This window comes from Colletotrichum fructicola, assembly GCF_000319635.2.
Source record: "Colletotrichum fructicola Nara gc5 chromosome Unknown KSG_Nara_v1_contig10, whole genome shotgun sequence".
NCBI classification, from domain to species: domain Eukaryota; kingdom Fungi; phylum Ascomycota; class Sordariomycetes; order Glomerellales; family Glomerellaceae; genus Colletotrichum; species Colletotrichum fructicola.
The window spans coordinates 2,007,169-2,026,434 of NW_027094060.1; the positions used below are offsets into that span (position 1 = coordinate 2,007,169).

At 55.0% G+C, this 19,266-nt stretch overlaps 9 protein-coding genes across 9 annotated transcripts; 3 read left to right on the forward strand and 6 right to left on the reverse strand.

The window, feature by feature from the left end:
* Positions 1–585: 585 nt before the first annotated feature.
* CGGC5_v016051 (uncharacterized protein) lies at positions 586–4,592 on the forward strand (the record flags this gene model as incomplete). Its single annotated transcript, XM_066153431.1, has 5 exons — positions 586–603; positions 700–1,147; positions 1,201–1,240; positions 1,412–1,763; positions 1,806–4,592. 5 exons carry the CDS (start codon positions 586–588, stop codon positions 4,590–4,592), a joined length of 3,645 nt encoding a protein of 1,214 aa, XP_066007249.1.
* Positions 4,593–6,182: 1,590 nt separating this feature from the next.
* Positions 6,183–7,093, reverse strand: CGGC5_v016052 (uncharacterized protein; the record flags this gene model as incomplete). The annotated part of the gene is made up of 6 exons (XM_066153432.1): positions 6,183–6,202; positions 6,280–6,313; positions 6,678–6,695; positions 6,755–6,828; positions 6,977–7,037; positions 7,085–7,093. 6 exons carry the CDS (start codon positions 7,091–7,093, stop codon positions 6,183–6,185), a joined length of 216 nt encoding a protein of 71 aa, XP_066007248.1.
* A 481-nt stretch (positions 7,094–7,574) lies between these two features.
* CGGC5_v016053 (uncharacterized protein) lies at positions 7,575–8,572 on the forward strand (the record flags this gene model as incomplete). Its single annotated transcript, XM_066153433.1, has 3 exons — positions 7,575–7,629; positions 7,681–7,803; positions 7,860–8,572. 3 exons carry the CDS (start codon positions 7,575–7,577, stop codon positions 8,570–8,572), a joined length of 891 nt encoding a protein of 296 aa, XP_066007247.1.
* A 609-nt stretch (positions 8,573–9,181) lies between these two features.
* CGGC5_v016054 (uncharacterized protein) lies at positions 9,182–11,570 on the forward strand (the record flags this gene model as incomplete). The annotated part of the gene is made up of 2 exons (XM_066153434.1): positions 9,182–9,320; positions 9,370–11,570. The coding sequence occupies 2 exons, from the start codon at positions 9,182–9,184 to the stop codon at positions 11,568–11,570; spliced, it is 2,340 nt and encodes a 779-aa protein (XP_066007253.1).
* Positions 11,571–11,869: 299 nt separating this feature from the next.
* vcx1-1 (Vacuolar calcium ion transporter) lies at positions 11,870–12,856 on the reverse strand (the record flags this gene model as incomplete). The annotated part of the gene is made up of 5 exons (XM_066153435.1): positions 11,870–11,910; positions 11,992–12,062; positions 12,146–12,529; positions 12,580–12,685; positions 12,742–12,856. The coding sequence occupies 5 exons, from the start codon at positions 12,854–12,856 to the stop codon at positions 11,870–11,872; spliced, it is 717 nt and encodes a 238-aa protein (XP_066007216.1).
* Positions 12,857–13,556: 700 nt separating this feature from the next.
* CGGC5_v016056 (HD domain-containing protein) lies at positions 13,557–14,968 on the reverse strand (the record flags this gene model as incomplete). Its single annotated transcript, XM_066153436.1, has 6 exons — positions 13,557–13,694; positions 13,745–13,882; positions 13,935–14,019; positions 14,222–14,612; positions 14,659–14,758; positions 14,804–14,968. The coding sequence occupies 6 exons, from the start codon at positions 14,966–14,968 to the stop codon at positions 13,557–13,559; spliced, it is 1,017 nt and encodes a 338-aa protein (XP_066007252.1).
* Positions 14,969–15,386: 418 nt separating this feature from the next.
* CGGC5_v016057 (uncharacterized protein) lies at positions 15,387–15,991 on the reverse strand (the record flags this gene model as incomplete). Its single annotated transcript, XM_066153437.1, has 2 exons — positions 15,387–15,587; positions 15,647–15,991. The coding sequence occupies 2 exons, from the start codon at positions 15,989–15,991 to the stop codon at positions 15,387–15,389; spliced, it is 546 nt and encodes a 181-aa protein (XP_066007251.1).
* Positions 15,992–16,840: 849 nt separating this feature from the next.
* Ankrd53 (Ankyrin repeat domain-containing protein 53) lies at positions 16,841–17,652 on the reverse strand (the record flags this gene model as incomplete). Its single annotated transcript, XM_066153438.1, has 2 exons — positions 16,841–16,880; positions 16,931–17,652. The coding sequence occupies 2 exons, from the start codon at positions 17,650–17,652 to the stop codon at positions 16,841–16,843; spliced, it is 762 nt and encodes a 253-aa protein (XP_066007254.1).
* A 9-nt stretch (positions 17,653–17,661) lies between these two features.
* Ank2-4 (Ankyrin-2) lies at positions 17,662–19,127 on the reverse strand (the record flags this gene model as incomplete). The annotated part of the gene is made up of 4 exons (XM_066153439.1): positions 17,662–18,475; positions 18,530–18,846; positions 18,904–19,060; positions 19,111–19,127. 4 exons carry the CDS (start codon positions 19,125–19,127, stop codon positions 17,662–17,664), a joined length of 1,305 nt encoding a protein of 434 aa, XP_066007302.1.
* Between the last annotated feature and the right edge of the window lie 139 nt (positions 19,128–19,266).

Genomic DNA, 19,266 nt, shown 5'->3' on the forward strand with positions numbered 1-19,266 from the left:
CTTCCCCATGCCCAGGAGAGAGGGGTGAGACGCCGGCAGGCAGGGTACTTTTCCACATCCGACATGGCTGGATTCTCGAATGACCACGCCCGTCAAAAGCCCCTGTCGAGGTCCAAAAGCAGCCTCGCAACAGCTGGACCCATTCTGCTTCTCGACGTCTCCGCATAATCGGCAGGCTCGTAGGCTGGAGAGCGTCTGTATGTGAAGCGATCGTACGCGGAGGTACCGTTTGCTGTATACGGGCGTAGTATCCTCTTGGAGCTCTTCTTTGGGACGCATCCGGGCCTTGCTACGTTACACAGGCATGAGGCGGCGAGGGATAGACCACCTCATCTGCGCCCCGGCGTTGCGAGAGACCCCAGCAAACTACCAACACCATGAATGCCCGAGATTCGTTCGGTCGAGGAAGGACACTCCAGTACACATCTCCGGCCCTGATCAAGGCTTGGCTTCACCGGCCAGGATTCTGTACGGAAGCTCGTCTCACCAGCGCAACCCTACTCGCATTGGCCAAGGCACACCTTCAGCGCAGCAGCCACTGCGAAGCTTCATCTCCGGCTGCGACTTCACCAACGGCCAATGAAAATGCAGATTGCACCTGGCGTACGTGAGTGTGTCTCTTCCGTCTCTCGCCCCCTTGTCCATGTTGCGCACCCTGTCGGTGACTTATGAGGTTGTTCATTGAATTGCCAGATTCAGGCCGTACAATTGCTCGGCGCACTACACCGGCCTGCTGAGTGTACGACAGGGATGCTCCTCGTCCGGGCCAATGCCCGCTTCCCTACCTTCGAGGTTGGCGCTGGAATCGCGGGGACCGGCGGCCCACACAAGGCTCTGATTCAACTGCTGAATGGCTGGCCTGGTTTACCTGGCCTGCAAAGACCTGACAGTGTATTTTTATTTGCGCGCCCCTTCCAGTTCTGTTTCCCTTTTTACCTCTACTACCCACCTCTCTTCACGACTTGCGAAAAGACCAACTTCGCCGTCGCTTCTCTCCTGCCCTTTCTCAATACTCCATATCGCCTCGAAGCATTTTCCACAGGCATTTTAACTATGCCTGAGGGCAAGTACTCCTCATCCTCCTCCTCGTCCGCGACGTCGAGCTCTCCGGAATCTTCGCTACTCATGTCGCTGTCTAGCTCGGAAGGTACCGCGACACAAACTGCAATATACCGCGAGAGTTCGCTGACATGTCCCCAGATGAACAGCATGATCTTGCCACCAAGCGCCCCGCGGCTTAGTCGGCCGACCGCGCAAGCAAGAGAACCAGGATTCCATCGCCGTACTCTGTCTCTGGAGGCAGCTCCCTTCCTCTTGTCGCTGCCTCAGCCAATCCATTCCCCCAAAGCCCGAACCGCTCCTCGACACGCCCGGCCTTGCGCTTGCCCGCTCATCCCCGCAACAATAACAGCGCACTTGCCCGCACAGCTCCTGAGCGTTCTAGTCTCCGCGACGATCCCCTCATTCTGGGACGCTTTTATGTCCAGCGCGACAGCGTCCTGTACGAGGATATGATCGAATGGTTGCTTCGTGATAGCGCCGGCCCCCGAAGCGTTTGCACCTCCCACCGGCTCACCTCCGATTTCGACTGGTCCAAGTTCTGGGAGATCCTGTGCTCCGATCGAGTCCGGTATGATCCCGTGCATGAGGTTCTGAATGCACGTCTCTTGTTCGGCAATATGACGCTTTGGACCGGCCGCATCGAGCATGACGGGCAGTGGAGAATCGCACTGGACAACATGATGGCTCAATGCGAGCTCTATGTTCACAACAAGGCCGAGGCTCGCCGTGTTGCTGTATTCTAGGAGATTCAGCGACGGTTCCCAGAGCCGTCTGGGCAGTTCGATGAAGAGCAGGAGAACGGAGTTGATCAGCAGCTGCTAGTGCCTGGTGGAACCGACCTGGGCAACATGATCGATCAGCATCTTCTGGGGCCCGCTGAGCAGGCACAGCAGTCTGGGCATGACATTCAACCGCCTCTCGTTCCCTCTGACGTCCGCGATCTGCCCGACGAACCTCAGCAACCAGAGCAGGCGGCCAAAGTCATCGTCGCCGACCGGTTGCGCAGTACTGATGACGATGCTCAAGGGCAGTCCGAGGAAACCGAGATTGTGGACGAGCCCCTCAAATCACACCAGGAGATGTTCATTTCGTCGCAGAAGCCCAAGACTGACAGAGCCACCGAGACCACACCTGCACCCCCTTCGAGCAGGGCGAAGGACGACGACGTTGTCTTCCTCAAGGCCCTCCAGGTCGAGCATATGCCCGATCAAGGTGGCGTAGAGGATCTGTTCAACTCGGCTGACAACGATACGTCTTGGCGCAAGACGTGCGAGTTCTTCGGCCACGACAAGAAGCACGTCACCACGAAAGCGAAACATTGCCGTCAACTCCCCGGTACGAAGCGCGCCTTGAGGCCCTATCAGCTCGATGACGTCCGAAGGGCAGTCGAGCAGGCTGTTGTCGACGGCCATCTGGGTGCCTTGCTTGCGCATCCCATGGGAGTGGGCAAGACGATCACCTACCAAGGCTTCATCGCTGTCCGCTGTCTTAGCTTCATCAGCCTAGACCACTACATGGCCCATCCAGAGGCGCACAATAACGACTCAGGGAAGTGCGCTTTGCGCGGCATGCCCTTCGGCATTCAGTGTGCGTGCGAGAAAGGTGGTCTAACCGCGAGGCTCCTCCAAAAGTTCCCTCGCGGAGCTACGCTGGTGGTCTCCCCGAGCTCGGTTGTTGGTCAAACCCTAAAGGAAGCCAAAGCCTACTTCGAGCCGATCGTCGATCTGGAGATCCGTTCTCACGACGGAAATGTGGTCTACGATGAGACGTTTAATTTTGTACGTGTCGTCGACTGGCGGCTGGCTAAGCAAGGGGATGACAACCAAGTGAACGCCGCGCAGGCGGTTTGTCTTCCCACCTTCCAGGCGGAGCTTCCGACCAAGACACGATCCTCGAAGATGTATAAAGAATGGGAGCAAGATGGTTCGAATCTCCTAAAGGCGGCCGGAGTGACTCTGCAACTTTCATCTAAGCCCACTGATGGGGACGACGCCACGGGCCTTCTTCTCGTCGTCGGACAACAGCGTGTCAGTCGTGACACGCAATGGCGGAATCTTTGGACTCAGCTGATTACGCTGCCCATTCGTGGCGGCAAGGAGGTAACCATCACGATTGGCGGGACCTACTTCTTCGGCCTCTTGGTGTGGGATGAGGCACATCAGGTCCGAGGTTTGGAAACCAACATGGCCAAAGTTTTTTGGGAGATTTTGCAGCGACAACTGCGCCCGCCCATGGTGCTGGCGGCCACCGGCAGTCCGATCACCAGTGGCCTCGTCGACCTGGCACTAATCTTCTCACTTCTGCGCAACAAACCTGGCATCGCGTGTCGCGCTCTGCTGCAACTGCTGAAGGAGCTTGACGACAAACATGCTGGCCTGCTCAAGAACGTCAGCCAAATGACCAGCGATGCGGTCAGCCAAGCTTTCATGCCAGATTTCGCCGACGCCAACGTGTTCGCATGCATCATCAGGCGGGCGAGCTGGAGCCTGTTTTTCGGACGTCCCATCCTGCAGAAGAAAGAGGTGGCAACGAAGAAGGTCGAATGCCGCATCGACACCCAGTTTCGGGCGCCCATGGATGGCCTTATCGCAGCCGTGGGCAGTACCGTTGTGAAGAAGCTCCAGGATGCGCGTGCTGCGGCCTCAGACGGACCTACAGGAGCATCACAACCCAACGCAAGTGCAGCCTCGCGCGCAACCAGCGACATCCGCATCATCACCAAGAATAAAGACGTCCGTCTGTTGGAGCTCGCGACCCACATGCCAGGATTTCTCCGAGCGGCGGATGATACGCCAGGCGCTCCGGCTGTCGAGACCAAATGGGATGGGATTGTGAAAGTGATCGGACGTGGCAAGGGTACGACGATGCCATCCAAGTACTTGGACAAGTCAATCATGCCACCCGGCATCTGGGAGAACATCGACACCATCCTGGCTGATTGCAGCCGACTCAGAACGCTGGCCAGGATCTGCGCGGAGGCATACAACGATGCGCAGGCGTATCCGGACGATAGCGAGAACTGGGCTGGCTTTCAGGGCCCCAAGAACGTCATCATCTTCGCCAAGTGGCCCATTCTGGCGTATGCTGTTCAGCTCTGGTTCGAGAAACTGGACGACGCCCGCTTCCAGTCAGCCTTCATTCACAGCGGACTCGCCGGTGACGAGCGTCAGAAGATCGTAGATTGGTTCAGCGACTTCCATGAGCATCAAGGCGGAAGCGGTGGCAGCTACAGCGCAAAGACACACACGAAGGTTCTCATCACCACGTACGCTCTCTGTGGCACCGGTCTCGACGGATTGAAAGTTGCCAACTACTGCGTCCATTTTGGCATCACCAAAAACGTGAACGATGTCGATCAAGCGACGGGCCGCATTGATCGACAGGGTCAGCCACTCAAGAGCTTTGTGTATCACCTGGAGTCGATGACGGAGCCCCTTGACCAGCTCACAGCCCTGATGAGAGACACGCGAAGCGCGCTGTTCGGAGAGGGTGGGCTGTTGGGGGAGGTCATGAGGTTGTTCAACCAGTAGAGTCTTGGGTCATGTTTGCGAAGTGGAAATTAGTAAGAACTCGCATGTATGGAAAGGGCCCAATAGCAATAAGTTGCTCTGTAGATCATTAGCTCAACGAGTCATTCAGACTTCTTACATACGAATGATGTCTGTCGCTTTGTTGTAGGATACGTCCTTCACCCGTCCTAGAGGTCCCATTCTCAATGTACACGTCCCCGAGCCCTCAGTACCTTGGTAATCAGGCAAGCCCTTCCCCCGCATGAGGCCAGTCCCTTCTACAGGTGATTCCGCTGATGACTAAGGGGATCATGACCGGATGATTCCCTTACATAATCAATCAAACTATCCCTTTTGCATGACGGAACGCCCATAAGGGCAAGATCTATTGGGATGGGCTGGCCAAGGCCAGCCCGGCTATGTATGGGGGGCCGAGCGGGAATACTATGCCCCGAGCTGGGAATCCCGGCTCGCACCTTTTGACCCGCTGTCAATGTCGGGTCATTTACCTTTGGCTAAGGAACGAAATTTTTACGTACGAGGTAACAATACCCGAAGTGCCTACATGATTGCATCTTCGGCTTAGTTATGCAATGTCGGCCTGACATTCTTCTGCGCTACTCCGGAGCCTGGGGCATAATAATCCCATCGTGCCAACTATCACAGGGCGGCAAACGAACACCAGTACCTCAGTCAAAGCGAACTCAACATGAAGCCAGCGGAATCATCAGGCAATACAATTCTTGTCGAGCTAGCAGATGTTGAAAAGGCATCTGCTGAGGTACGGTCTTTTTTTGTGTATCTTCAACGCCAAAGCCGGGCCCAGGAACGGGCCCTCAAACCTTATCAGCCAGCTATCAAATGCAACAGAGCTCCTACCACCCAAAATTTCTTTTCTAATGATGCGTCGCAACTTGACACACTCAAAGAGCAGATCACCAGTCTTTTGGAAATCATTCAGAGGAGGATCTCCAGCCTGTTGATGCAAATACGGTTGGCCAAGGGACAGTCCGGTTCTCAGACCCCAAGTGAGGCGGTTCTGTGGGCAGTGGATCTGTTAAGCAAGTTCTCGAAGGTCACTGACACCCTCGAGGCGGAGATCAACCCGCCGCTGCCACGGAACGAAGGCGAGCAGACGCCATCCACAGCACTAGAGACAGGGCCGTCGATTGGGACAGGCAAGAACCGTCAGATATCTCATCTAGCGAAGCCTAGAACAGTGGAAAAGCAACTGCTCGCAAACGACACCTCCAAGAACAAACACCACCAACAGCAACCTAATCAAATTGTTGGAAGTCCGCCTTGGCCGGCCGATGCTAACGAGCTTGGGTCAGCAACGACCCGAACCATCGGTACATGGCGGACAATCCTGGAATCCACTGGGCCAATTGATGCTCAACTCAACTTTTTGGTCATGTTCGGCAAAACACAATAGCCAGATAAGAATCTTGACCAGTTCCGACCAAATAATCGAATGCAGCGCTGGGTATTGGATGAGATCTTGAGAAAGAAAGGACCTTGGGGACGAGTACGCTCTGGACGTTCCACCTGCCAGGACTGGCAAATTGCGGACCAAGCGAGGCATAATTGTACCCTACCATGTCCAGTCTTCTAGGTTGTCAAGATCTCCGCTGTCGGAGGGCAGTTAGTATTCGACCAGATGCTTCTTCAAGGGTATTTCCGACATCCATCGTTCGCTAGGAATTACCTGAAACGTTACAGAGCTCACAAAATATAGCTGACTGCGTTCTCTTGACCGAACGATACGCAAGTCAGACCACTCTAGGTAGCAGGCGCGAGTTCATCATGAATCGCCCTGCGTTATCCTGTCCCAGTGGTATTCGCCGATGAAGCGAAACTTTCCGTCCGTCTTTGCGCCAGTTCGCTTAGCGCATCTGTAACGCTGATAGGCCGTATCTGACTTTCGAGAGATGGCCTTTCACCAATCGTGGCAACCTTGCGGGCCATCCGTGGCTCTGACGGCCTGGACGGATCTACCTGTATCCACTCATCCCGTAGGCTCGAGATCTTCGATGCGTCGATTCATCTACCAGGCTGATGTCGTGCCCACCACTTCATCCCCGCCTTTTTGGCCTTTCTTATCACCAAAGGAAGCGCCTTGCCCTAATTTTCGATCAGGTTGACTCGGTTCTTAAGGGGAGATGCGGCTAAGGGTGGCCAACTATGTTCAATTTCCACCCGAATCTATCACATGGTGTTATGTCCGTTCTATTTGGCCGGCATTGTGCTGATGCTGCTAGCTGGTGTTATCACGACTGGCCGCACGTTTCTGTATCTGTGGGAATACTGCCGAGCTCACCGCCCGGGCCATGTACGGCAGAATTTGACCAGGAAGAAGGCAAGAATCTCTCCAGCCCTCAACGCCCATATGAGGGCCCTCTTACCGCTGTACTGCCACCCGATACCACTGCGACCCAGGACGAAGTCATGTTGATCGCAACTGCCCTGTATCAAAAGTATGCCCACCTCTTCAGCAAGCTCAAGCTAGGTACCATCGGCATTGAGGATGTGTCTAGGCTCATCATGGACTGGTGTATGTTGTCACAATGCGGGAAATCCGGTGTGTTATGGCGTGGGGTGTCAAGAGCTAGGCCTTTTGTGTGCTTAAATAAGTCTTGGCTGGTCCTTCAGTGGCTGCTACACTACCCCTCAAGGCAAAACGGATCCATTGTGGGCAGGTGACGTAAGGTGATCCCGGCGGAATATTATATATCCGTCACCACATACTTCGAGTCGGTTCCGCACTTTTGCCTCGGCCCGCATTGACCATCGCAATTACTTTTTTCCATGTACATTGCCCGTCTCCAAGGGACCTCAAAGCCGTCCACGACATCCTTCCTTACCGACCACGTGAGAGCGCCGCAAATTCCCCAACACTCAGGCCTCTCGCTTTCTATTTCTTTAGGAAGCTTCGACGCTCCCGACCCCGTTCCCGAGGCACCTTCAAAGGCTACATTCCCGCTTTCTGCACCCACTGTCGTCATGGGTCCTGCTCCCGATAGCAAGACCGCTCGCACACCTGAGCCAGCCTGCCCCAGTCTGCCGTCGCCTGTCTAGAAGACCTCGACGAGTAGTCCTGGCGGCACAGGCACGACTGCCTCAGCGAGCAAGGAGAAGGCTGGAAAGGACCTTGGCCGTACCGACGCTGCTGTCGAGGCGAAAGATAGCTACCCGTCTGAGACATCTGACCGACAGGACGAGGCGCTCCATCGTAGGGAACACTTCACACTGCGCGAGGAAATCAAAGCTAACATACAGTCGCCACAGTTGCCACCCCGGCCACAGATGGGGCCGAGATCACCGTTGCCATCGCCATCGATAACAGAGACACCACCGACTCCTTTCAACCCGCGGATGCTGCTGATCCCAAGGATGATGCGGACGACCCTGAGAACGGCATCTTCGTCATCGAAGCCATCGTCGGTCATCAACGCGACCCTGACGACCCCACCCTCTTCCAGATGCGAGTGTGCTGGATGCACGGTAAGCCGACGTGGGAACCCGAGTCAAGCATCCAAGAGGATGCGGAGGAAGCACTCTTTGCATATTGGGACACCGTAGAGGGCGGTCGCGTAGACGCTATGGTCGACATGAATCTTTGGCACGTGCTCAAGGTCGAGAAACACAAACAGGAGGCTACGGGTACTGTGAAGCTGCATGTCGCCTGGGTCGGATCACATGAGCGGACGTGGGAGCCCGAGGATCAAGTATTGCAGAACGCGCGCGAGCTTGTACAAGACTACTGGGCTACCCAGGGCGGACGTCAGAAGCACGTCAAATCCATTGCCATACCTGTCAAGAGGAAATACCCCCACCCTGGGGGCTCAGTCGACGAGGAGCAGGCTGTCGGGGCGGAGCAGCTGGCGGGTGGCGATGGAGAGCGTCCAAACAAGCGTGGTCGTATTCGTGGCGACAACAAATTGGCTTCACGACCAGTCCATGCCGGAAGCTATGGGGACATCATCGGTCACCTGCCCTGAGTAGTGGTTGCGAGGAATGAGATGGCTTGGTTGGTTCGGCATTGCTGCAAAGAAAGCGGGGTTGCAGAAATATTAGGACGGGTTCTGATTGTGCTACGCGGGGGTCTATATATGCTTTAATTTGGCAACTTGTTGCAGGTTCTCACGACCATGGCAAGGTACACACAATTTCAGATTGCTCTGTCTGCCTAGATTCGTCTTTCCGCGGTGCCAGTAACGATACAGATGACGTTCACCATGGGTAGCACGTGGTGAGAATATGACTGACGAAGCACAATGTCCTAGCATCGCATCGGATAAATATTCGAGCATGCTCAACCAGGACGTGGCGTGAATTGCCTGTTCTCCTTGTCAGGTACAACAATGAGGCAGGATTTGCCTCTAACTGTTAGTAGGGTTGGTGTTTGCTAGACCGCATGCAACTGTTCCGCTCTGTACATGCAGGTGAGACCGGTCGATCGCCCCACATATATCTCACAGCCAGTCATCGGAACAACATTCTCCCAGCTTTGTGAGTGGTCAATGCGTAGCGCGACGACTTCCTCTGCGACGCGACTGCTAATGTAATGCCATCATCCAAACATCACGTTTAGCAGCACCCCACCTATAATGGAAGAGCACTCTGATTCAAACATTATCAAGGAAAACCCTATCGGCAGCAGTCTTTCTGCTTTCTTGGATGAGTTCAAATCGACCTGCGGAGACCTTACTTGTAAGCTGCAAGCAGTGGACGAGCTCGAGGTGGACGGTAGGAAAGACGCAACTGCCAGTTGTTCTCTAACTGATCATGTTGGCAGATCTTCAAAACCTTGTCTTCATCCTTCTTTCGACACTGCAGATACTTCCTGCTGCACGCCTACTTCCTACAAGGATAGGCAATGGCACTCTTCGAGGCGATCTTTCGAGACTGAATACATCAATTACATCGAACAACTTCGATCTCAATCGAGCCAAGCCTCTCTTGAAAGCAGCTCTTGCCGACAAGCTTGACGATGAGCTGATTTGGCGTCAAGTCAGCAACCTCGCCATCGAAGATACCCCACCTCCGCGATCGATAGCGTCTTCACTTCAACAAACCCCCTGGCTGCACAACACGAGCAGCTTTGCAAACTCATCTGAGCACCGCCGATATGTCGACGATGTACTGAAAGAGGAGCTCGGCACTATGTATGTAGGGCTCCCCGGCTTTCGAGACGCATATTTCGGGAGCCTAGCAGGACTTGAAGCAGCATCCGAGGAGTTCTTCGATCAGTGCCTCGATGGTAACGATCCTTTCTTCCAAGACGGCTGGAATGGATGGCCCCAGGACGCAAACGAGAAAAGTGTGCTGGAGTGGCTTGCGAACTTTGTCAAGAAGCTAGCACTGTTTGCAAAGACACAGGCGCCGAATACGACACATCAACGAGACCTCCTAGCACAGCCCAACACCACAATGCAGGGCTCTAGAGCAGATCGCAAACTGGATGTTGGGTTTATCGACAAGATGAAGCCTGGCCAAGAGCCTGGATACCACTGGAAGCAAATACTGGTACCTGGAGAACTCAAGAGCAATCCAACTGCGGACACGGCCTCCAAGGCATGGCTCGACCTCGGGAGATATGCGAGGGAGGTGCTTGCTGCACAGGACACTCGGCGCTTTGTCCTGGGCTTTACACTCTGCGGACCTCTCATGAGGGTGTGGGCATTTGACCGGCTTGGAGCCATTGCGTCAGAGCGGTTTAACATCAATGAAGATGGGCAGCAATTTGTGTCCACAATACTGGGGTTCCTTTGGATGGACGAAGAAGCCCTAGGGTTTGATCCGACAGTCATGACATTGAACGGCGAACGCATCATCGAGATCGAGCGGAATGGTTCCACAGAGCGGATTGTTATTGATAGGTTGATCCTACGGGCACGCTGTGTCGCTGGCCGGGCTGCAACTTGTTGGAAGGCCCACCCCGAAGGGCATCTAGAGACGCCGCTTGTTATCAAGGATTCATGGCAATACCTTGAACGTGGTGAGGAAGGTAAGCTCTTACGTGAAGTGACGAACAAAGGCGTCGTGAATGTGGCCCGGTATTATCACCACGAAACGGTCCAGGATCATGGGACAAACGATGATATCTGGAACAATGTTCGACGTGGCCTAGATGTCACAGCAGCAACAAACTACCGGCCAGGACGACAGATGCCACCAAGCAACATAGCAAAAGATGCCCCGCGGAAGGGCCGCAGCAGCACCAGCAGGAAGCGTCCGTCCAGCCAAACCGATTCCGCTTTGCCCCCCAGCAAGCGATCCTGCTCTGTGTCTCCCACAAAGGCTGCAAGTATACCACCAAATCGGGTTCATCGACGTATCATTCTCCGGGATTATGGTAAGCCTATCTACAAGGCGAGCTCTCGATCAGCACTACTTGCTGCCCTGGTGGGCTGCATTGAGGGCCACGAGTCTTTGTACAAGGCAGGCATCCTCCACAGAGATATATCCATCAACAATCTCATGATCAATGAGGACAGTGGCAACCCATCCTGGCCTGCGTTCTTGATCGACCTTGACCTCGCTATTCGAGAGCAACGAGAGGGTGCTTCAGGTGCCAAGGGAAAGACCGGCACGAGGGCCTTCATGGCAATCGGGGCGTTGCTAGGCGAGCAGCATTCGTTCATGCATGACCTAGAGTCGTTCTTCTGGGTCCTGTTCTGGATATGCGTTCATTACGACGGGGATGGTAAAGATGTTGGGCCAACTGAGTTTGATAGGTGGAATTACGAGAATGACAACATGTTAGCTGAACTCAAAATGGGCATTGTTGGTGATGATGAGTATTTCCAACAAAGAGCTACTGAGAACTTCACTCTGTACTACCAGCCCTTAGTTCCATGGGTCAACGAACTGCGGAGGAAGGTATTCCTTAAGGGTTGGAAGAGGAACAGTGTAGATCCTGGGCTCTACTCCTCGATGAAGGACATCCTTCTCGAAGCACAGCAGGACATAGAAGTGAGGGCGGGTGGGAAATGAACAGCAGAGCTGCTAATTATTACCCAGAAGAGGGGTGACCTAGTAATCCACAGAGTCAGATGTCTTTGCTGTCTTTTTCTCTTCCGATTTCACTCGCTTCTGATGGCACGCTAAAACAGAACAACCCTAGGGCTCAATTCTTCAGTCCAAGACTCAGCTATCAAAGGCATCCAACGAAGGGATGTCCGGCAAATGCAGGGAGATGGTTCACTTTCAGCTTTGATCTGATGTAACTGCATTTGATGCTTGTCCAGGACGATTTCTTGGGCCGCGATGCTAGACTCTGCCCGTGAGTGCGACTAGGGAGTTTCGTGGTTCTTAGCTGAGCCGACATCAGGGACTGACGCCACACACGGCGAAACAGTAAGTCGACCTCCCCAACAAGTCATGTATTTGGCTCCCAAAGCTTCTATCGGCATACCTCTGAGCCATCTACAAGGCTGAAGAATACAGCTAGGAATATGATGAAATAAAACCCGAGCAGCAAAGCACCTTCCAGATAGTTAGACCGGCCATCTCTGACGACAACAGCTGCAGCTAACGTGGCGAAGACATGGGTGACGGTCGGTACGAACTCAAAGTGCAGGGTCATGGATTTGTGGAATAAAGCCCATGCAAGAATGACGAGGCAAGGGGCGACGAGAAGCCCGGTCTCCGTGATGGAGTTGAGGATGATGTCCATCGCGAGATCCATCCTGTTACGCGTAGCTTTTCCAACCGCGGCCGAAGCTTTTGCCGCATTAATGGCAATGGGAACAAGCATGAAACCAATAAAGTCTGGCCCTACATGCGTGACCTCGGCGAATGGGTTGATGCTTCCGACCAGGTTATCGGCGCAGATGACCGCGAGGGCAACCGTGATGGCGAGAACGGCGGTTGCGGTAACGATACTGATGACGGAGTCCTCGGTCTCGTCAGGCCGAAGTCTCGTCGCAGAAAAGATCGGAGTGTGTGCGGGACTTGAACCAGTGATACGTGACGTATAGAAGCAGGAAGATAATCGCGGCACCTCGAGAAAACGCGAAGATTCGTGGCGAAGACTGTAACCGGGCTCCAGCTGCGGTTGGGCACAGTGATCGCGAAAGGGACGATGACGAGGAGCCAGTGAAGACGGTCTAAGTGCACCCTATGTCAGCAACTCGGTGAGATGACGGAGGGGCGTGGGAAGCACTGCTCCGCATAATGGCCTTGGCTTCGTGCCAGGCTTTGTAGAAGCCCCCGAGGGCGGAGGACGTTGGTCTGTCGCTGGCGCTGTGGGGAAGCAGAGGCGAGCGCTCGGTGGGCATGGCGTCGTCGTGTTGGTCATCAAGGACGGGTTGTCGCGGCTGTCACAGTCGGTGACAAGCACCAGGCTAGCATGGCCTTATATGCCCATCGGCTTGGTGAGGCATTGCAGTACGTGCATTCACACCAATCTCTTCAGGCGGGAGCATGAATTTGCGAGCCCTTCCCTGTGCGAGTAGAGCTTCGGCTAGGACAGCTCGGCCGGGGTTAACTAATACCGGGCAAAAGCTGCTGCAACGTGCCTTGCTTCTGCCTAGTAGCGCCTGTTCAAGATTGCTATGGAGCTGATCCCGTACACGGGTTACAGGGAAGCGTCGACACTTGCCTACATGCCCCACGTGCGCCGCCCGGATGCCTCCGTGGGGCGGTGGTCTTTCTCCACGTATGGCCAAGTCCTTGCCTAGTCATCAGCTGGCACCGCGTGCATCGCCCTTCCCAGCCCAGAGCCTCGACCTTTCCTTCTGCCAAGAGGCTGACAAAGGCAAGATACCCATCCCACCTTGCTACGACCCTAGAATGTCTTCTTCGATACGTCCGCGAGACGGCTCACGGCCGGGCCCGAATCTGGGCCCGAATCCCGCCTTTACGTATGGGGTCGCCCACACCACTTTGTAGCTAGGCGCGCTCGGCGCTCGTAGCTAGATCAATCAAGCCCCTTCACGCATATACATATAGCTGATAGATGATATCTTTGGTCAACGCTCAATGAGCCACTATAGAGTTTTCCCCACTGCACTCCTGACTATCACCTTCTTGAGCATCAGTTTCAATCAACCTCTTAATCGCTATATCAAATTGAAGCACCGCTTCTTCATCCCTTGCTCCACTTTCCATACAGACCTAAAGCCTGGCTCAGTTTGAAGACGAACAATTTGCTCGTCGGCACTCACCTCTTCATAACAATTCTGTGCTGATTTTAGGTGCACCGTCGGATCAACTTCAGCCTCCCAAACAGGGGCATCGGTAGACTCGTTGGGATTGGAAACATCTGGCGTAAGGATGTTGATGCAGAAGTTCTGCTTTTGGACCTTGGGATCATAAGCCTGGGTGGGGAAACCGCAATTTCAGACAACCGCTTACCTTTCTCTCGAACTCGACTAACTCGCTCAGTGTTTTAGGGAAGCCCTGAAGTAGAATCCACCGGGGACCCGCGTCAGCAGATCGTCTGATATGTTCTCCTAGTGTTTCCACAACAAGCGCCTCGGAATGTCGAAACCCTGCGTCAAGCAGTACTTAAGAAAGTCCTTGTGAACGAAAGATGGATCTTCGGCCCGCTGAGCCAAAACACTGGCCAAGACTGTATGCTGAAAACTTCCATCCTGGGCCTTTAGGGTGCAAAGCTTTCGGGCCCACGTCTCATCTCCTACGACACGTCAGGGAGGCACTGCGCTCCAGACTCAGTGGACTTGCCAGTGACAAATACGATTGGCAAACGACTACCCCGCCTTTCAAGATGTAGGTTCCTCTCCTTGTTGAGCAAATCCGCCCAGGCTTTGGCTTCGGGGTCTCGGACGAGCTTGGAGAGACCTTGAAATTCGCCCAAACCGCCTAGTTCCCCGTATGTTCGTTCTTCATATTCCTTTGCCTGTATCAGACATTCTAACTTATCCATCTGCTTCATCCACCGCCCTTCGTTGGTCCTGCCCTCTTCATAATCCAGCCAAGCGTCGACTAATTCTTGGGCCAAGACTGGGTAACCTGGCCGGACGAGACTTTCGATCCATTTAAACCCCGTGCTCTCCAGTTCTTGCTTCCTGTCTGGGTAATGTTAGCCTTGAGTTCTCCGGCAACACGGACCACAAACCCTTCGAAAAGCCAGCAAAGGTAGGTATATCGCCAGCGTATGATTCAGCAACATCGTGCACTAGACCAATGAACATGCAACGCTGCTTGTCCAATGGCGCCTGTACTCAGGTTAGACAGTACTGTGAAGCATGACTTGATCTTACCGGCGCGAAGAGACCCAGCAAAGCCAGCCGCCAGCTGTGGCTTGCGACTGTCTCGCAATCCTTCATAAAACGTAACCATCCTGTTCGTGGAAGGTGCTTCAGTTCTTGCAGCTGGTGAAGGAAGGGCAGTGGCGACTTGGCCCAAGCTTCCTGAGATTGGTCCATGATATTTGTTTGATGCAGAGAATTTGTTCCGCTGTAGAACACAACCATTAAATCAGTTTTCGATGGTTGCGGGGTAAATGCCAAGGCGGTATGATAGAGCATAACAGGCGGTCTCTACACGCAATCTATAGTCATTGCATGAGTCCTCCAAGCCGCCGCGGACACCAAACTGGCACATGCAATCAGGCGCGGGCTCCAATCGACTGCGCATTCGAAGGTACGTTTTCATGCTTCAATGTACTATCGCGAGGGACTCGTCGCCTCGAACTAGCCGTAGCCTAGCAACCCTCGATCCGGCCGTTCCATCAAATGATGCAACGAGTAGGTCATCCCACCCTCTTCGCGGTTGATATCCATGCCCCGCTTCTGCCAGGTCTTGAGGATGGTCACTGCCAAGCACCCGCACCCATCTGCATGCCTAGAACCCGAACTCAAGACCACCCTCCCACTGACGGCGGGCAAGGCTGTCGGCGTCACTTTCGCCATCGCCGCAAGACACAGCCAGCCGGCCTTCATCCTCCTGATCGACGATGGCTCGGGCTCGGTCACTGAGCAGCGAGCCGAGGGTCGCGCATTCGGAGACGGCCCGGGGCGTTGCGAGAAACAAGGTGTCGGCTGTCTGAGAGGGAAGCATGTCAGCGTGAGTCCACGGGGAAGGGAGCGGCTGTCATAACCAACCTCTGGGTCCTTGGGATCAAGCCCTCGACAATGCTGCTCCAGGTTGCAGCCGTGGGATGTGGTCAAGATCGCGTGCAGGGCGGTCTTGCCGTCACGGAACACCTTGTCGAGATGGGCTCTGAAGTTGGCGTCGCCGTCGTCCGCCGACCACCAGACGCAAATCTTGACGTGGCTGGGAAAGCCAAAGTCGGCAAAGTAGTTCGAAACCACGGCAGCGAACTGAAGGTTGTACGCTGGAATCAGGAAGACGCCGGGGCGGTACAGCCGGTTCGCAATCGGGAGACGTTGCTGGGTTTCAACGTGTGCATCTCGGCGATCGAGCGGGTCGTCGAAGACGATGGACATGGTGAGCCAGTCGACGGAGGAGACATGGCTAGGGCCGTCTCCCTTCAGAACGAAGACGTATGGCTCGGCGGGAGTGATGCTATCGTAGTCCAACTCGGCAAAGTTGACGGGGCAGACGGACGCGTCCTAGGCGTCGGTATCGTCGGCAGCGACATTGCTGTTCTCTCCGGACATCGCGACTGTGGTTTGGGTCAGTACGAGAGGTTCGACGAGGGGCATAGAAATTGACTTGCCTGGAGATGGGGCCTTTCGGTGGCCGAAAGTTTGATGGGCGATCTACGGCGGCGTGGGTCGGAAGTGGAAGGAGGTGGTGATTTAAGTAGAGGGGCAGACGAAGCAAAAAGAGGAACGGGCAAAGAGAAAGCGGGAAGGGAAAAAAGGGAAGGAGGTACAAAAGAAAAAACAAGAAAAAAAAAAGGCCGAAGACAAACGACCCTGACGAGCCTGCCGAGGAACAGCCGACCGCGCCAGAAAGTGAAAGAAGGCAAGAAGGAACGAGGTACGCGACTGCCTGGACGACGAACCTCCCAAGCTACAACAGGGTGATGGGATAGCCAGGCACAGTTGTCATGTAATCTCAATCCCTCTAGTCCTCCTCATCAACGGTAAGCAGTCTGATGCCCTAAGTACTGTGTATACAGCTATCCCGCCTATGATGCTGCCATACCAAACGAACATATCCACGAGACATACATACAAGCTTCTGAAAACGAGGCCGTCCCCCTTACTCCCCTGACATCGACCCAGTGGGCAGAGCTAGTCCTCAACACAATAATGCCAATCAATAGCCACGCCGTTCCTTCAAAGCAAATAAGATCCATAAGATCCACACCTGACGAACATCATCCCTCAGGCCATGCCTTCAACCCACACACGCCAGATCCATCCCCTAGGAAGCAGTTAGCATCTCGTTCGATGAGACAGACAGTGATATCTTACGGCGACTTCTCCATCATCGACGTCACCAACGGCAACATGTAATGCAAGAATTGCGTCTTGTGCACATTGTCCCGAAACTCCACCCGGACGACCTCCTTGCGAAGGATAGAGTTGTGATAGTCGTAACTTCTCAACTTGAGTATCACCCTGGGCCGCCCGCGGGCAGACCAGAGGACGGCGGAGATCGCGCTGACAGGAAGGCTCAGCCGAAGGTCCGGGCGGTGACTTGGACCGGCCAGATGGTGCAGAACAGGGTTCTCCTCGCCAGAGACGACCCACTGCTGGATCAACAGCTTGCAGTCCTTCGCGGGCGTCTTCAGATGACTGAGCTCGAAAGCCGTTCGGTCGGCATTGTCCGTGTACCAAACGTCGCCAACGTTGAACGCGGTACCTAACAAGGTCGCGTCGAGAAGAGCCCGGTACGCGGGCAACACCAAGCCAAGAGCCCCACTGCTTGTGGTAGCCATCGGTCCCTGCCCGGCATTCGCCGACCATCCGCTGGCGGCAAGGAGGGGATGGTGCCTCTTGGCGAGGTCGATAGGCAGCAGGCCGTCTGCGTCTCGCGCATCAGCGGTAGCGCCGTTCCGAAGAAGAACATCTACGGCGCATGTAATGCCGCATGCAGCTGCGACATGCAAAGGAGTTTTTCCCGAAGCGTCGGTGGCATCCACGCCGATACCCTTGTGGAGGAAGTCGCCAATCAGATCTGCAATCGCGTCCATGTCAAGCTCCTAGCGGACAATGTAGCGGGAGTACGTCTCCGGCGTGCCCTCGTCACGGGCGAGGGGTCTCGTGCCCATGTCGCCGCAGGTTTGCAGCGCGAAGTGGGCGAGCGTCGTTCCTGGTGAAGCTGCGTGCGGGTTGGCGCCGAGGGAGAGAAGCTTTCGAGCTAGCCTGAACTGGCCAGCCTCACAAGCGGTTGCAAGAGGTGCCTTGTTATGGCTGTCGACGAGCTCGAGGTCGGCGTGGCATTTGTTCATAATCCAGTCGGCAAAATCGGTCGTCGCGTGGCTGGGCAGGCGAATGCGGTTCAAGTCGTGGAGGACAGACCAGTGGCGAATGTTGGGCCCGTCCACCTCGATCCTCGCGCCGTGTCGAAGGAGCTCTTTGGCAACATCGTAGTTTGTGTAACAGACCGCGAAGTGCAGCGGGGTTCTTGTCGCGGTTCGTGGCGTGACGTCATGCAGAGCGTCGGTGTCCTCCTCAAGGTTGCACCGCCAGCAGATGGGCGCCAGCTCGTTGGTGGCAGCGCCGGCGCCTAGGAGCGTGGCGGCAACGTCAGTCCTTCCAAACACGGCCGCTATGTGCAGCGCCGTGTAACCTTTCAGCTTCTCGTCGAAGAAGCGCCACTTGGGATGGCAGGTGGTCTTCCAAGGGCTCCTCCATTTTCTGGGCCAGTGGGAGTCGACGGAGACGCTATAGCCGATTGCTTTCCGCAGGGCACCCTGGTCGCCTCGAGCGGCAGCCCAGAGAACGGAAAGTCCGCGGACAGCATCGCGGGTGTAGAGGATGGGCTCGAGGAGGGCGCGGTGGTATGAGGAGGTTCTGCTGGCGGCGTTTAAATCAGCAGGCTCAAGATGCTCGCCGATCATGCACTACATTTCGGGAGGCAAGTAGGCCATGGCGACTTCGGGATGGGAGGGGTCGGGGAAAAGTCGGGGAACGAAAGTCGGGGAAAGAAGGTCGGGGAGAGACTTGGGCGGGTCGAGAATTTCGAGGGGAAGGTAGGAAGGAGGGTCGATGGGAGAATCGAGAGAAGTGTCGGGAGAGTCGACAAAAAAGTCGGGAGGAGAATTGGAGAGTCGAAAAGAGGTCGAGAAGAGGATGGAGATAGAAGTCGGGAGGAGTGTCGAGCAGAGCCGAGAAGGGTCCGAAAAGGCGTCGGAGGAAGGCGGGGTCGTTCGTTGTTTGGAGACCTGGTAAAAATCAGCACGCCACGGAAAAACAGCGCTGGCCGCGGGGTAAGATCTGACCTGCCAGCAAAACGGAAAAGTTGCCGATGGCGATCTGAAGACTGTGAATATCGACTTGTTGAAGTTGGCAAGAAGAACAGGGATGGCGCGAGGTTGGGTGGGCGTGGACGGACAAGGAACGGAAGGGACGGAGAAAATCAGTAGCCAGATGCGGTTGCTTGCTGAGGATTGCCTGCCCCACTTTCGTGCCTTTCGAGGGCGGCTTACCTAAGCAAACAGGCCATGAGCCTGTTGCGCCTGGCCGGAAACACTCTTCGCCCAATGACCAGGATTATTGCTGGCGACCAAGTGATGTGCAATTTCGCAGCAGCATTTTGGGATTGATTCGTAATTTCCAGTTCAAGATCTCTATTGAGGCCACTG